Raw genomic sequence first — 15,402 nt, 5'->3', positions numbered from 1 at the left:
CTGGGCAGATAACTAATGGAGGAAAAAATACCTAGACCATCCAGGATGACTATGTCGTTAAAAACCAGTCAAAACAAAACACAGTTCAGCTGCAAGGGAAAAAGAATCAGATTGACATCAACACTCATCAGCAAATCTGGATACAGGAAGAAAACAAAGCAGTATCTTTAAAGTGCTGAAGGAAAGGCATTTAGAATCTAGGATTCCACAGTCAGCAAAACGACTGCTTCACCGTGAAGACGACATGGAAACATTGTCAAGGACAAAAAGAAAAATCGGATGCTCCCTTCATGATCCAAGAAGAGGAATGAAACACAAGGAAGAACAGATACAAAGAAATTTGCAGTTATCAAGCTCATGGGAAAAAAATTACTCTCTGGAACTAACTCAGATGACTTTTTAAAAACTTTTTGTTTACTTATTTGAGAGACAGTTCCCATTTACTATGGCACTCCCCAGATACCCACAATGGCCGGGACTGGGCCCAGGTGGAGTCAGGAACTAGGAACTCAGTCCAGGTCTCCCTTGAGCCATCACCTGCCGCCTCCCAGGGGCTGCAATGGTGGGAGAGCGGAATTTGGAACTACAGCCAGGAACGGCAACCAGCATCTTAACCTCAAGGCCAGAAAGCTGCTCCCTGAGGGTGATCATGAAAAGAAAAAAAAGAGAGAGAGGAGAGTAGGGAGCAGAGAGTAAAACTGTGTCAAGGCTTTTGTCTCCTTTATGCCTGGGAGTGGTCACTCTGGAGACAGAAAAGGCACATGGAGCACCCCGAAAGTTCCCATAATGATGTGCATTTTTCATGAAACCACTCATATGCAAGGATTTTGATATTTCTTACATCAAAATTAATTTTTAATTCCATTTTCCTATCAACTTTTTGAAGTTCTCTTGCATCTACAGTAATTAACTTGATGCATTCTTAGAGGCAAAAGAAGTGATTATGTGCATTTATAATTGAAAAGTACACTCTAGAAGAATAAGTGTACAATTACAAGTTTCAAAAGGCTATGAAAAAATTATCAAGGAAAAACTTGAAACACCAAAAATACAATCCATTAAAGAAAATATTGATATGCTGGGTTTTGGCAAAATTAAAAACTCCTGAACAAAAGTCTGGGATAAAATATTTGGAAAACACAACTCTGATAAAGGACTTGTATCTCAAATATACAAAAAACTCTTGAAACTCAATAATAGGAAAACAACTCAATTTAAAAATGACAAAATATCTGCACAGATACGTCACCAAAGACAGAGAGATGGTAATTAAGCCAATTAAGCATGAAAAGATGCTCAACATCATATGTCATCAGAAAGCTGCAAATTAAAACAACAGTGTAGTGGTTCAAACCCGCTACACACGTATTAGAATGGCCAATATCCAAGGCAGACAACGCCAAATGCTGATGAGGACATGGAGCAACAAGAACTCTCATTCATTGCTGGCGGGAATGTCAAATGGCACAGCCATTTTGGAAGGCAGTTTGATGGTGTCCCAAGCACTCTGGGATATGGGTGTCCAAATATGGTGTCTTAACTGCTGTGCCAAACCTCTGCCCATTTTCTCTTAAATTCATGTACATACACTAACTTGGGTTTGAATCCCAGATTTGCTCCCAATTCCAGCTTCCTGCAAATGCATACTCTATGAGAGCAGGAGACAGCTCAAGTACCTAAGTTCCAGCCACCCACATACAGATAACGTGGATTGAATCCCCGGCTCCTAGTTCCCAGTTCCAGCCCCAACTGTAAAAGGGATCTGGGGAATAATCCATAGGATAGGCACTCTCTATATGTCTCTGACTCTCTGTCTTCCAAATAGATTAAAATCCATTCACTCAAATTTAAAAGAAATGAGCCACCAAGCCAAGAAAAGACCCAGAGAAACTTGAAATGCAAAGCTAAGTATAAGAAGCCAATCTGCAAAGGCTATAGTATATTTCCAACAGTATGACACTCAGGAAAAACAAACTATGGAGGCAGGAAAAGAAGATCCGTGGGTTAGCAGGGGTTGGGCAGGAAGGAAAAGATGAGTCAGTGGAGTGCAGGGGATTTTTAGGGCAGTGAGATCCTCCTGCATGAGACTCCCATGGTGGGGCACTAGAGAGCTGAAATCAAAGTGCAACATGGAGATGTTATTCAAGATGCCATCCCCACCACCTCTGTGTAATTCTTCCAGCTCTGCTGGGTGTATTTTGTCAACGCATTCCCTGTCTAAGATGGACTTAGAACCAGGGACTAGCTCTCCTGCCCTATTCAGTCACACACTATCCCTGCACTCACAGCCAAGGTCTCCACTGAAAATATCACAGCCTACAGACGGCCTAGCTCTTCACCGCACATGGAAGCACAGACTGCGAGAGAATCCCAGGTAACCATGATTCCTGATAAAAAGCATCAGATTACTACCAGTTACACAACTATCATCTTGGTTAACATCATGTATTTACCAATCATAGCCCAACATTTTATCAATGTTCTAAAATATCAAAGTCAGGACATTTTAAAGGAGTCTACCATTATCCTGGAAATAAAACCTGTGTCTCCTCAATGAGACTCAGGGTTAGTAGTAACAATGTGATGACACTACAGGATTTTTCCTTTTTTAAGATTTACTTATTTATTTATTTATTTTGAAAGGCAGAGTGATGGAGAAAGAGGGAAAGACACAGAGAGAGAGATCTTCCATCTGCTGCTTCCCTCCCCAAATGCCCTCAGTGGTCAGGACTAGGCCAGGCCAAAGCCAGACACATTTTCTGCGTCTCCCACATGGATAGCAGGGGCACAAGAACTGGGGCCATCCTCTGCTGCCTTTCCAGGCACATTAGCAGGAAGCTGGATTGGAAGCGGAGCATCAGGACACGACCCGGAGCTCTGAAATGGGATGCGAGTGTTGGCAGCACCCTAAACCCACTGTGCCACAGCACCAGCCCTGGCATTTTCTTTTGTACTTCTTCCATTTCTCTGACACACTGATTTCAGACTGCAATACATTGTGGAGAAATATTCATGAAAAGGGATGTAGTTTTAAATATTCCTTTAAAAAAAAACCACATCAGTTCAACTCCCATTAATGACGGCCTCTGAGGATGAGAAAGTGTTGCTGAGGTGCTCACTGATTCCTGAAGAAGTTTGGTGCGCAGGTCATTAAGGCTTAGCACTGTTAGCCCCTGGACTTCACAGCGTGCAGCCCAAAGTTCATAGAGGGTGCTTGGCCTAGCATTTCAGACACCCACTGAGATGTCTACATATCTGAGTAGCCAGGCTTGAGTTCCAGCTCCACTCCTGATGCCAGCTTCCTGCTAACAGTCATGAGAGGCAAAGGTGATGGTGCAAGCTGTTGGACCCCAGTTAGCACGTGGTAGACCTGAATTGAGTTCCTGGCTCCTAGCTTTGGTCCTAGACCCATTGCTGGCTGTTGTTGGCAATAGGTGAATAAACCAGTAGACATACCTGTTCCTTTCCATCTATGTATCATCTAGATACATATCTATCTATCATCTATCTCACTATCTATGTCTAGCTCTCTCTTCCTGAATTGAATTTTAAAAAAAAAATTTTTTTTTTTAATTTATTTAATCATAGGCGGGCGCCGCGGCTCACTAGGCTAATCCTCCGCCTTGCGGCACCGGCACACCGGGTTCTAGTCCCGGTCGGGGCGCCGGATTCTGTCCCAGTTGCCCCTCTTCCAGGCCAGCTCTCTGCTGTGGCCAGGGAGTGCAGTGGAGGATGGCCCAGGTTCTTGGGCCCTGCACCCCATGGGAGACCAGGAAAAGCACCTGGCTCCTGGCTCCTGCCATCGGATCAGCGCAGTGCGCCGGCCGCAGCGCGCCGGCCGCAGCGGCCATTGGAGGGTGAACCAACAGCAAAGGAAGACCTTTCTCTGTGTCTCTCTCTCTCTTACTATCCACTCTGCCTGTCAAAAAAAAAATAAAAATAAAAATAAAAAAAGAATAAAAAAAAAAGAAATTATCTTTTACTTCCATTGTCCCATGGACTTTTTGACATACAGTCATAGAATGCAAAGCATGAATATAATTTTAAATTTTCTAGCAGTGACACCTGAGATAAATACAGAAAATAATTTTTTATTTTTTTACTTATTTTATTATTTTATTTTTTTACAGGTAGAGTTATAGACAGTGAGAGAGAGAGAGACAGAGAGAAAGGTCTTCCTTCCATTGATTTACCCCACAAATGGCTACTACGGCCAGCACACTGCACTGATCCGAAGCCAGGAACTAGGTGCTTCTTCCTGGTCTCCCATGTGGGTGCAGGGGCCCAAGCACCTGGGCCATCCTCCAATGCACTCCTGGGCCACAGCAGAGAGCTGGACTGGAAGAGGAGCAACCGGGACTAGAACCAGTGCCCACATGGGATGCCAGCGCCGCAGGTGGAGGATTAACCAAGTGAGCCATGGCATCGGCCCCAGAAAATAATTTTAATAATACATCCTATTGGGGCCAGTGCTGTGGCACAGGGGGTTAACGCCCTGGCCTGAAGTGCTGGCATCCCATATGGGCGCCAGTTCCGGCTGCTCCACTTCCAATCCAGCTCTCTGCTATAGCCTGGAAAAGCAGTGTAAGATGGTCCAAGTCCTTGGGCCCCTGCACCTGCGTGGTAGACCTGGAAGAAACTCCTGGCTTTGGATTGGCACAGGTCTTGCCACTGCAGCCAGCTGGGGAGTGAACCTTCAAATAGAAGACCTCTCTCTCTCTCTCTCTCTCTCTCTCTCTCTCTCTCTCTCTTTCTCTGTGTAACTCTTTCAAGTAAATAAATATTTTTAAAAATACATCCTATTAACCTGATAGACCAAAATAGTATTACTCCAATATGTAATAAACATAAAACATTATTAATGAACTATTTCACATTCCTTTTAGTCCCAGAAATCCAGTGTGTATCATACCATTATGACACAACTGGATTCAGACTCACCATTCTGCAAGCCATACACAGCTCAGGGCCACCGTGCTCAATGGCACAGATCTATAATAAAGTCACCTTCAACCTGGACAGTCTCTGACTCACTCATTTCTGACTGCAATATACTGCCTGCCCTGTACAAAGGATCTTGGCCTCTCGAAAGGGCAGATGTTAGACAAGGAGGTATAAATACCACTTCTCCACTGGCCTGTGATCAGGCAATGCTCCTCTCTCATCTCATCTCCCTGATCTCCCTCTCTGTGGCCTGTCCACACCAACCCAGCTGTTTCCCATAGCCACTGTTTTCCCCAACATTGCCCTCGTTCTGGCTGCATTATTTCTAGATCCTCACAGTGTGCTGCATTCACAATCTTCCCTTACCCCGTGTGTTTGCATCCAGCTCAGATACTCCTCCCTGAGGACCTGCCTCAGTTGCCTGTCCACACTGGGGTCTAGCCTTCCAAAAACTGTGCCCCAATCTGCCTATCACAAAATCAGACAATGTTAAGAACTTCACAGAACGTAAGAGAAACGTAGTTCCAAGTATCAGCAAGGGGCGACATGGACGTGAACCTCAGGTGCCCCTGGAATGTCTACTCCTGTGACTCTCCCAGCACAAATGCACATCTGAGTAACTGGGAAGTCACATGCACAGACACCTCACCAATACCTGCACCGCTCAAACCCGGCTGCTGAGAGGGTCCTGAGCTTGGTCCAGAGGGGCCAGGATGGCTTAGTCTATCAGCTCCGTATCCAGTAATTACTGCTGTGGGGGATTCAAGGGCAAAATTTCTGCAGTTGTAAAGCCAAAGTTACATTTCCTTAATGCATTCGAATAAGGAAAATGGAAAGGAGTCTTAAATAAGGATAATCAGCATGGAGCTAAAAATAGCTGCTAAGAAGCCTGATCCTCTGGCGAGCACACAGACTCCCGCAGCAGGCCGTGCTCTGTTTTGGCCTTTGAATTGAACAAGCTGCTCTCTGCTGTTACAGCATCATGACCATGAAAAACAGCAACTGTCTTTGAACTCCATATCTGGACTCAGATTCCTAATATCAGCACAGACACGCCCTCACATTTGCTTACCCTAGTTTCCCACACAACCAGTCTGGGTAACGGGCTTAAAATAGTGACAGTAATCCTGGGATGCTCATGGCTGCAGACGGCCGGCACAGGGACCCCAGAGGCAGGGCAGGGACAAGGAGCACCCACATACTTCTCTGAAATGTGCGAAATGTCCACTGGCCCATTTGCTGGTTGTCTGACATAGATTACAAGACTGGAAAACTTACTTGCAAATGCAAAACCTCTGAACCAAAACTAATGAGAATGAGATCATTTCTGAGGATGAACTATGACAACAGATTATGATTCTTACAGAGAGGCAGGGCAGGAGCTAAGAGATGAACTGTCAGAGCATCAACAGCCCCCAGGCCCATTTATAGTCAACAAGGTGAGCCTCCACCTGCCAGGCTGGTGAGCAAATATTAGTCATGCATGCTGATGGGCACACCTGGGCAGGGAGACCCAGGCAGCAGAAGGACCCAAGCACTCCCCACTTCAGAGCTGCGCCATCCTCTCAAGGACCCTCTCGTGGCCTGTAGCATGCCCTGTCTCTCTGTTTGTCCTTGACCATGATGGGGAGAAGCTCCAGGGCAGGAATATGAGATCACTTTTATTTTTAGCCTTTCTTAATGGTTGTTAACATTGCTCTAAGCACTTTTACCGGCCTAAATGGATGTAAATAAGATCTTGTATCCAGTGTGGTATTGACCAGCGGCTATATCTGGTGGATATAAAGATCCAAGGAGCAAGGGTAGAGACGTGTCTTCAAGAGACGCCCTGCACACATCCTCTCATAAATGTTTGAAAACATTTTGGAGAGAATAATTTTAATTTCATCCATTTGTCTAGCTGGCACCTCTGTCAGATGGAAGTTTAAGACAAAGCATCTTTTGTAAAAATAAAATCAATTATTAAACAACTGAAGTCATCAACTGAGGTGCATATTGGCCAGCTGCAGGGTAGAAGATGGCCATAAAGGCAGGACTACTTCCAGCAGAAGGTCATAGAGGATGAACACTCTCTCTAGAATCAGAGTCCATGGTGTAATCGTACACAACTGGACAACGGCACTCAAGGAATGCTTGATTCTTCTATAATAACCTATGCAGTCATCTCCTAGTCAGGTGTTATAGTCTGGATATGGCTTGAATGCGTCCTGAAAAATTCATGTGCTGGAAACTGGTCCCCAGTGGGGTGGTGTTGAGAGGTTGTGGGACCTTTAAGAGGTGGGGCCTAGTGGGAGGTCCTTAGGTCATTGGGGGTGCTGCTCTCGGAAGGGATTAAAGTAGTTCTCGTAGGACCATGAGTTCTCACGAGAGCGAGCTGTGATAAAGGAGCCCCCCCTGCTGCCTGGCTTCCCGTGGCACCCACCGTGTGCTCCCTCGCTCTCTCTCTCTCTCTTTCCCTCTTTCACCTGCGGCCCACCATGATGCCATCCGCTATGAGGTGACACAGTCAACAGAACCCTCATCAACGCCGGCGCTATGCTGTTTGGACTGTCAGCCTCTGAAACTGTGAGCTAAATAAATCTCTTCTCTTTATAAAGTTCTCAATCTCGGGCATTTTGTTATGGTAATGGAAAAGAGATTAACACATTTGGTCTCCATCATTAGATTCAGAAGGGAAATAATGACAACTAATGTCTTTGCAAAGTCTACTCTAATGGGGATAAATGTAAATGAATGTAATAAGGTGGAAGAGTTTGCCTTGGATGATGATGTGCAGGAATGAGAGCATATTGTCTATATAAGCTTCACCAAGTACTGAATAATTAATGCATACATTTCCATGCACATCAGAAACTAATATAAGAACTCCATGACATACAAAAGTCTTATTTTCTTCCTCTTCTGTAACAGAAATAAAGGAGCTTTTTGAATGTCATATGGGTAGCAAAAGACAATGTCAAAATCTGAATCCAATTCTCTCTTACCCTATAAAGTCTAGTGTTTTAACTTTTACAACTACTGCCTCTAAGAAATATCTAAGCATAATCTAGTCCATTATACCAAGTCAAAAAATGACCCATATCAGAGCTCAGTCAAATCTTTACTTATTGAGTACCCACAAAGTATTACATAAATGGAAGCACAAGGAATTCAACCCATGTCCTTTTTTTTTTTTTTTTTTTTTACTTCCTAACAAGAAAAAGAAAGGAACAGGAAGCATGAACTCGTTTTGTTCAATTTAGATCTACTACCAAACTCGGTAGGTTGGAGATGGTAGAAAGCACACTGGACTTGGGCGTTAGCTGGTACTGCTGGAAATTCACCACTAATCAAAGAATTTCTCTGGCTTCTTCATTTGTGAAGTGGAGGGGAGGCGGGGTTAAACCACCTCCGAGCTATCTTTCAGCTTTTATAGTCTAACATTGAGCTCCTGGTATTTTCAGCTGTCCTAATTCTCCTTGAAACTTGAGGCTGTTTGTTATGGCAAAACCAGGTCCATGTAGGAATCCATTAAAAAAAAAAACCTTTGATGACCAGGAGAAGCCTGGAGGGATAAAAGGCTCAGGTGTGGGATTTGGAACAGAACTCCAGGGATAGCTTCTAGGAGATCTGTAGTTGTCCGGGTTCTGTATTTGGTCTGCGCACTTACTGCCTGCTCGCTCTTTATTGCTCATCATTTATCTAGCCAAATCCAGAAATTCAGTAAGATACAGAGGAACATTCTGCCCTAGATAGTAATGATGTCACAGACTGCAGAAAATAACGCCCATTCCTTTCTGATTCCACCCCTCTGTACACCTACACATCTGCTTAATCTTGCTGTTCGCCAGTGTGCACTGCCTGTGTGTGTGAGTCTGAGGTCGGAGGTTGGATACCAGAGTTGACAGTCCTCACTGCATGTGTGGGAATCAAGCCCTATGCCAGGAGCTCCACCACAGCATACCTGCGCTGTACACTTTTCCATCTCTAGCAGCCACAACACAGCCTGGCACACAGTAGGTACCTGGGGTCTACGTGTGAAATCCATGACTGTCTCTGCTCTCTCTCCCTCACTAGACTAACACGCTCCACCTTGAGCAGACTGTAAGCCCAACAAGGGCAGGAAGACTTCCCTTCTCTGACAAGTCTTTTAGATTTCCACCATTAGGTCAAATGTCTGAGATGCACTGAAAGAGAACTGGTCTTTGGAGAATAACAGAACTGACAAAGGATATCCAGATTAAGAAAGAAGTCTCTGGGGAACGACAGTAGCCCCAGAATTGTCTTAGCAAATACCACACACCACTGAGCACATCATCTTGAAGCAGGCGGTAATCTCCTACCCTTTGACTGTTAGTCTACAAAATCATGAGAAGCAGTAGATGCACTGAGAAAGCACACACCTGTGTTGAAAATGTTTATGGGTGGGGACAACCGCGCCCTTTCTCCAGGTGGACATGAGTGAGGCCTGGAAACCTTCACTACCCAGGCCCTCCCTCTTCCCCAGCCATCATATGAACACTCCACACAGACCCCCTCCCGACCCAATCTGCCACTGTCTTCTGGGAGTTCAGCCTGTCAGCAGCAGGACCCCCAGGCCCGCACCTCTCCCACTATTCCTGGACCTTCATGCCTTACCTGCAATGCTGATGACCCTGCCCTCCCTATCCCTAAAACTCCCTGAGCCTGTCCTTCCGGCCATCAGATTTGACACCTGGAAGATCAAAGCCAAACCACCTCTCAGGAGCTCACACCCTCCTTCCCCTCCCTGTCTTTTCTGCAAAGTTCACCCCAAGAGTTCTGCACTTGCTGTCTTCCAATTCCTGTCCACATGGTCACTCCTGCACCTGCCCTATCAGCCGTTCTTCCCCACGGGCACATAATAACAGCTCCTTTCAGGGACACCTGTAACCTCCACACAGCTAAACTGAAGGTCAGGGCCCACGCCTCATGGTTCCCAAGCCCTGGCGGCATTCGACACAACTAAACAGCCCTCTGTTCCTGAACGTCTGCCCCACTGGGCCTCCCAGCATCTCTCGTGGTTTGCCAATGGCTTCACGAGCCAAACTCTGGCCCTTTCTGTTGCCCATTAATCTACCAACACCCAAATGTGCTCGGGACTCCACTGGGGACTCTCTTTTCTAGGCCACATCTGTAAACACTGACAGCCAAGACTAATTACATAATCTTTACATGCAGTGTAAAATGATAATGCGGGCCCCTTATTCAAAAATTAAGACTTGTGGTGGGTATTTAGCCTAGCTAAATGGTTAAGATTCCTACATTGGTTAAGATTCCTACATTGGGGCTGGCACCACGGCTCACTAAGCTAATCCTCTGCCTTGCGGCGCCGGCACACCAGGTTCTAGTCCCAGTCGGGGCGCCGGATTCTGTCCCAGTTGCCCCTCTTCCAGGCCAGCTCTCTACTGTGGCCAGGGAGTGCAGTGGAGGATGGCCCAAGTCCTTGGGCCCTGCACCCCATGGGAGACCAGGATAAGTACCTGGCTTCTGCCATCGGATCAGCGCAGTGCGCTGGCCGCAGCGCGCCAACCGCGGCGGCCATTGGAGGGTGAACCAACGGCAAAAGGAAGACCTTTCTCTCTGTCTCTCTCTCTCACTGTCCACTCTGCCTGTCAGAAAAAAAAAAAAAGATTCCTACATTGGTAAGATTCCTAGCCTGGTTAAGAATCCTACATTGCACATCAGAGTGCCTGGGCCCGGGTTCCATGTCTGGCTGCAGCTCCTAACTCCAGCTTCTTGCCAACGCAGATCCTGGGAGGCAGCACGGATAGCTCATGCAATTGGGTTCCTGCCACTCACATAGGAGACTCGGATTGCATCCCTGACTCCTGGCTTTGGTATGGCCCAGTCCTGGCCAATGCAGGCATCTAGGAAGTGAACAGCTAAAGGACAGCTGTTAGGAGTTGGGTAGGATCTGTCTCCCCAACATTTACTCAGATGTTCAAACTCTGATGTTTAATGCTTGATGGATCAAGGGTAGAGACGTTGATCTAGTGATGGCATCAGAGGGGTGGGTCTGGTGGGAGGGTTTTAGGCCATTAGGGGAGTCTCCTGGGAGGGTATTTCTCACAAGGAGCTTGAGGTTTGAGTCCCTGTTCTGCCTCGATGCTCTCCTTGTTATTATTCCTATGTACACCCCACGCCCGACCTCTGGCGATGCCAATCTATGGGGCTACCCGATCCTACACTGTGAACTCCAAACTGTGAGCTAAAATAAATCTCCTCTTTCCCGTGACGCTCCTCCCGAGTATTTTAGTTAAAGCAAGGCAGGGCAGACTAAGATGGGAATGTTCTTTCTGCCTCTCAAATAAACGCAAAATTAAAAACACTTTTAATGATTAAGATTCCCAAGACAGCGACGGCCAAGTGGTCAAGCAAGCACAGGCCTCCTCTAAGAGTGGGGTCCTGCGCCATTGCAGTGCACCTGCCCCTGGAGGGAGTCCTGAGCACAGCTCTTGAATTTAGATCTCTGACCTTGAACACCGCCCTGGCACGCCCCAGGCTCAAATATCCAGCTCTCTACCAAACTCAAATATCCAAGCTCTCTAGAAAGCACCTCAGCCTCCATGAGGTCAGAGCCGCAATGTCTCAGGGCCCCCTCTCCCTCCGAGAGAACCCTGCAACGTTGGTGCATTCTTCCAGTTTCTCAGACCAATAACCTTGCCACATTTTTTATTTCCTTTGTTTCCCTATGCCCCATTTCCAAAAGCATGAGCAAATACCTTTGATCTACCTTCAGGCAAAGGAGGATCTGCCTGCCCACTCCTCTGCCCACCCCTCCCACCTTGACAGGCTACCCTGTCCCCCACACACACACCTGGATTACTGCTGCACCCCGACTGTCCCCCTGCTGGAGCTCTGCTCCCACCACCTTGTCTCCACCGCGACACAAAGGAGTCCCCCCTTCAGTGACTATGAAAGAAGCCCCACGTGACCCAACTTTACCAAACAGTGGCCTAAACTACTCCTCTGAGAAGTCCATTTCCCTGTCGCATTACTCAACTGCAGAAATGCCAAAGTCATAATTTTATGCTCGTATTTTTCAACACACACATGCAAAAATCACACAAGATGGCAAGTGGACCCAGCTCTAAACTACGAAGCCAAAACCATCCTCGAGTCATAGATCTTCCTACAGACTTCCCTGGAGTTCTGAAATAGTGAAGAATTCAGCTCGTTCCAGAAACACATCTTTCACTTCCGCACCATCTAAGAGTCTAGGGAACCCATCATACGTCATAACCACATAAACACCCGGCTCAACTCGAACCTGGTTCCTAAATACCTCCTAGGATGCACCGCGGGCTTCCACAGACCACAATGCTGGGGGTGGCGCATTTGAAACCCTGGGAAAGGGTAGGGGGGACGTATTGCATGGGTTCTGGTCCCAAGCACTTGCACCTGCAGGCAGCGTGTGTGTGTGTGTGTGTGTGTGTGTGTGTGTGTGTGTTCTCTAAGCGGAGGCAGCGCAGGTGGCCTTCAGCTAATGTCGCTACTGTGCCCTCGCGGGGCCTGAGGGGACCAGAAACGCGAGGAAGACCCCTTGGCTCCCTCTGAGCCCTGCAGCAGCGCCTCACAGGCCGAAGCGCGCCGACAGCCGAAAAAAGGGAGAAGTCCTCCGCGGCAGCCAACTATGCCCACCGCGGGTCGCATGCCCCCACCTCACCACCGCAGAGGCGCACGGACATGCGCGTGGAGCACACACTCACGCGCGCGCGCATACACGTGTACGGTGGGTAGGCAGCAGAGCGGGGGGTCTCGGACCCTCGCCGGAGACACTGGCCTTCTGGCCCGGCAGGTGCAACGGCGCCCAGCCCCCAGGCACAGGCGGCCCCTGGCGTCCACGGTTCCACCTGCCCCAGGAGCCCGGAGATGGGGAGCAGCGCGCAGAGAGCTGGGCGGTGTCACATAACCAGGGGCGCGCCCCGCGCCCTCCCCCCGCCCCGCCAGCCCACCCTCCCCGCTCACCCACAGACGAGCCGATCCGCGCCCTCCGCGGCAAGGACATCCTAAGAGCCTTGTCCAGGCCTGCGCCGCTCAGCATCGCGCCCGTTTGGGGGGCTCGGCGGCCCGCGGCGAGCGGCGGAGGCTGCGCGCAGGACTAGGCGCTGGGGCCGCGGCGGCGCCAGGGCCATGTGTGGGCCGCCGCTTCGCCGCGCTGCGGGCTGCCCGGGGCCGCCGGCGCCTGTGCCCGCCGCGCGCGTGGCTGCGCCGTCCGTGCCGCAGCGGCCAATGCGGCAGCGCCCGCGAACGCCGGCGCGCCGGGCCCCGCGGGCCGGGCTGCGGCGTGGGGGGGCGGGCGGGGGCAGCCTGCGGCGGGGGAGCCCCGCAGGAGGAGGAGCGGGCCCGCGAGGCTGGGAAGCCGCGGCGGCGGCGCGTGGGAGACGGGGCTTTCAGGCGGCGGCGTGGGGTCTGGACAGCTGCTTTTCCGGGGCTCGCTGCGCGCCCTGCAAGACTCGCGGGCTTCCTGTTTACCCGCCTGGCGCGCGTCGTGTGTACAAACCGAAGCATTGTGAACTTTCCGGGACTCCTGACTCTCAGGTGGGGTCTGGCAAAGCCTCTTCACCAAACAGGGATTTCCAAGCTGGCAGACGCGTGGCCTGGAACACACAGACGTCCCAGGTCCTTGGCCTCTGCCCCCTAAGCCCCACCACCTCTCTAGAATCCTAGCTAGGTGGTGTCTTAATGCTGTCAAAACCCTCCTGCGTGGGTTCGAGTGCCGGCCCTGATTCCAGATACATCCTATGAGGCAGCAAGTGATGGTGCAAGTACTGGGTTCCCTGCTTTGCACGCGGGAGATCCGCAGTTGAGTTCCAGGCTCCTTGCTTGGACCTGGCCCGATCCTGACTGTTACTGGCGTTTGAGAAATGAACCAGAATATAGACTATCTCTGTCATCTAAAACCCTGGGGAATGCTTGGAACCACCCCCACCCACACACACACACACACCTGACACACACACACCTGACACACACACACACACACTTTCCACAGAAGCAACATCATTGAGAGGTAAGGTGACCTATCCAAGGTCACGCCATCTATTTTTGTCTGCTTGTCAGGTCATGTTCACCGGCTGTTTGGTTCTTTTCTGGGCACAGTTCCATAGAGAGGAACAGAAGCTAAATCTTTATCATATCTGATGCAATTCTGACCGCAGAGTAGAAGAAAAATACAGAATGGGTTCACATTACAGCCTGACTCCGCACTGACCGATGCTATCATTATCTCCCTGTTAAATTAAACATGAGGGACTGGCAAGGAGAGAGGCCAGCTGAAACAGCGCTGGGTGGGGGCAGGAGATCACGGGCTCCTCTCAGCCAGCCTCTGCTGCAGATTTTCGCAGGAGAATCCAGACAGGATGGGCATGGAAAACCAGGCTGGCACAAGTACAGTAAATTTCAGCTTTAAGGAGGATTCCTAACTTCTATCTATAGAAATTCATTGAGGACCTTAGCAGAATTTTGAAAGGAACTTAAAGAGAAAATAAAGATTTTTTTTCCATCCCGAACTTTAAGACAAATAGGAAACTATTTTTTGGCCACAACTATGAGACAAGAATGGGAAAAGTAGATAAAAGTTGTTTTCAATTTTTAAATTTTTTTAAGTTTTGTTTGAAATCCAGAGTGGCAGAGAGAGATCTTCCACCTGCTGGTTCACTTCCCAAATATCCACAATAATGGGTTGGGCCAGGCTGAAGCCAAGAGACGGGAACTTCGTCCAGGTCTGCCATGAGAGTGGCAGGGACCCGGGTGCCTGGGCCATCATTTGTTGTCTTCCCAGGCACAGTAGCAGGAAGCTGGGTAGGAAGCAGAGGCAGGATCCCAGGCATCCCAGTATGGGATGTGGGTATCCCAACCAGCAGCCCGATCCACCGTGCCACAGTGCCTGTCTCTGTCTTAATGTTTAGCGTGCATGCAGACTATGTTGAGTATGGAACTTGCGCCTTGACCACCAAAGACCCAACCCCTCCCCCAGGTCCTGCTTGATGGCATGGAACCCAGTCAAGAACTGGGACTGCTGCATTGCTCTGCACGTTTCTCCTCGGGTCACCACAGCTGGTCTGACAGCTTTTTTGGAGGGCTGAGGTAATTCAGTTGGCACACCTTGGATAGCAAGGAGCAATAGACAGGCATTTCCTTGAATGTGTATTACCTCCTCGTTTGCCTCAGTTAGTGCTCCTGATCTGTCGGCCTCTCAGGAAATTGGAGGGATTAGACTACACTGGGCACACAGTCCAGGCCACCTTGAGGTTCCAAAGGCACAGAGCTGGCAATGACTGGTGTTTATTGTTAGACTTAGCCTCCAAGTGCCGGTCACATCACCCCGTGACCTACACCTGGCCCTGGGGAGAAATCCTGTCACCCTTGCTGGAGGCAGCGAACATGAGAACCAAAGGGGACAAAGATGCCTGACAAGAAGAAGGAAGAACAAATAGATGCAAAACACAGAGCAGC

At 48.9% G+C, this 15,402-nt stretch overlaps 1 protein-coding gene across 9 annotated transcripts in view; it reads right to left on the bottom strand.

The window, feature by feature from the left end:
* The window catches only part of ATP8A2 (ATPase phospholipid transporting 8A2), a 729,626-nt gene that overhangs the window by 675,884 nt on the left and 38,340 nt on the right, over positions 1–15,402 (bottom strand). The window contains exon 1 of one of the 9 annotated variants that reach the window (XM_051850715.2): positions 12,913–13,148. The exons of the other annotated variants lie outside the window; for them this stretch is intronic. Coding sequence (XP_051706675.1) covers positions 12,913–12,988 — 76 coding nt within the window. The 5' untranslated portion in view covers positions 12,989–13,148. Of the gene's footprint in view, positions 1–12,912; positions 13,149–15,402 lie in introns of those variants that run through there. 9 annotated transcript variants of the gene reach the window in all.

Source organism: Oryctolagus cuniculus, chromosome 9 (genome assembly GCF_964237555.1).
Source record: "Oryctolagus cuniculus chromosome 9, mOryCun1.1, whole genome shotgun sequence".
NCBI classification, from domain to species: Eukaryota; Metazoa; Chordata; class Mammalia; order Lagomorpha; family Leporidae; genus Oryctolagus; species Oryctolagus cuniculus.
This window is presented reverse-complemented; position numbering and strand designations above follow the sequence as displayed.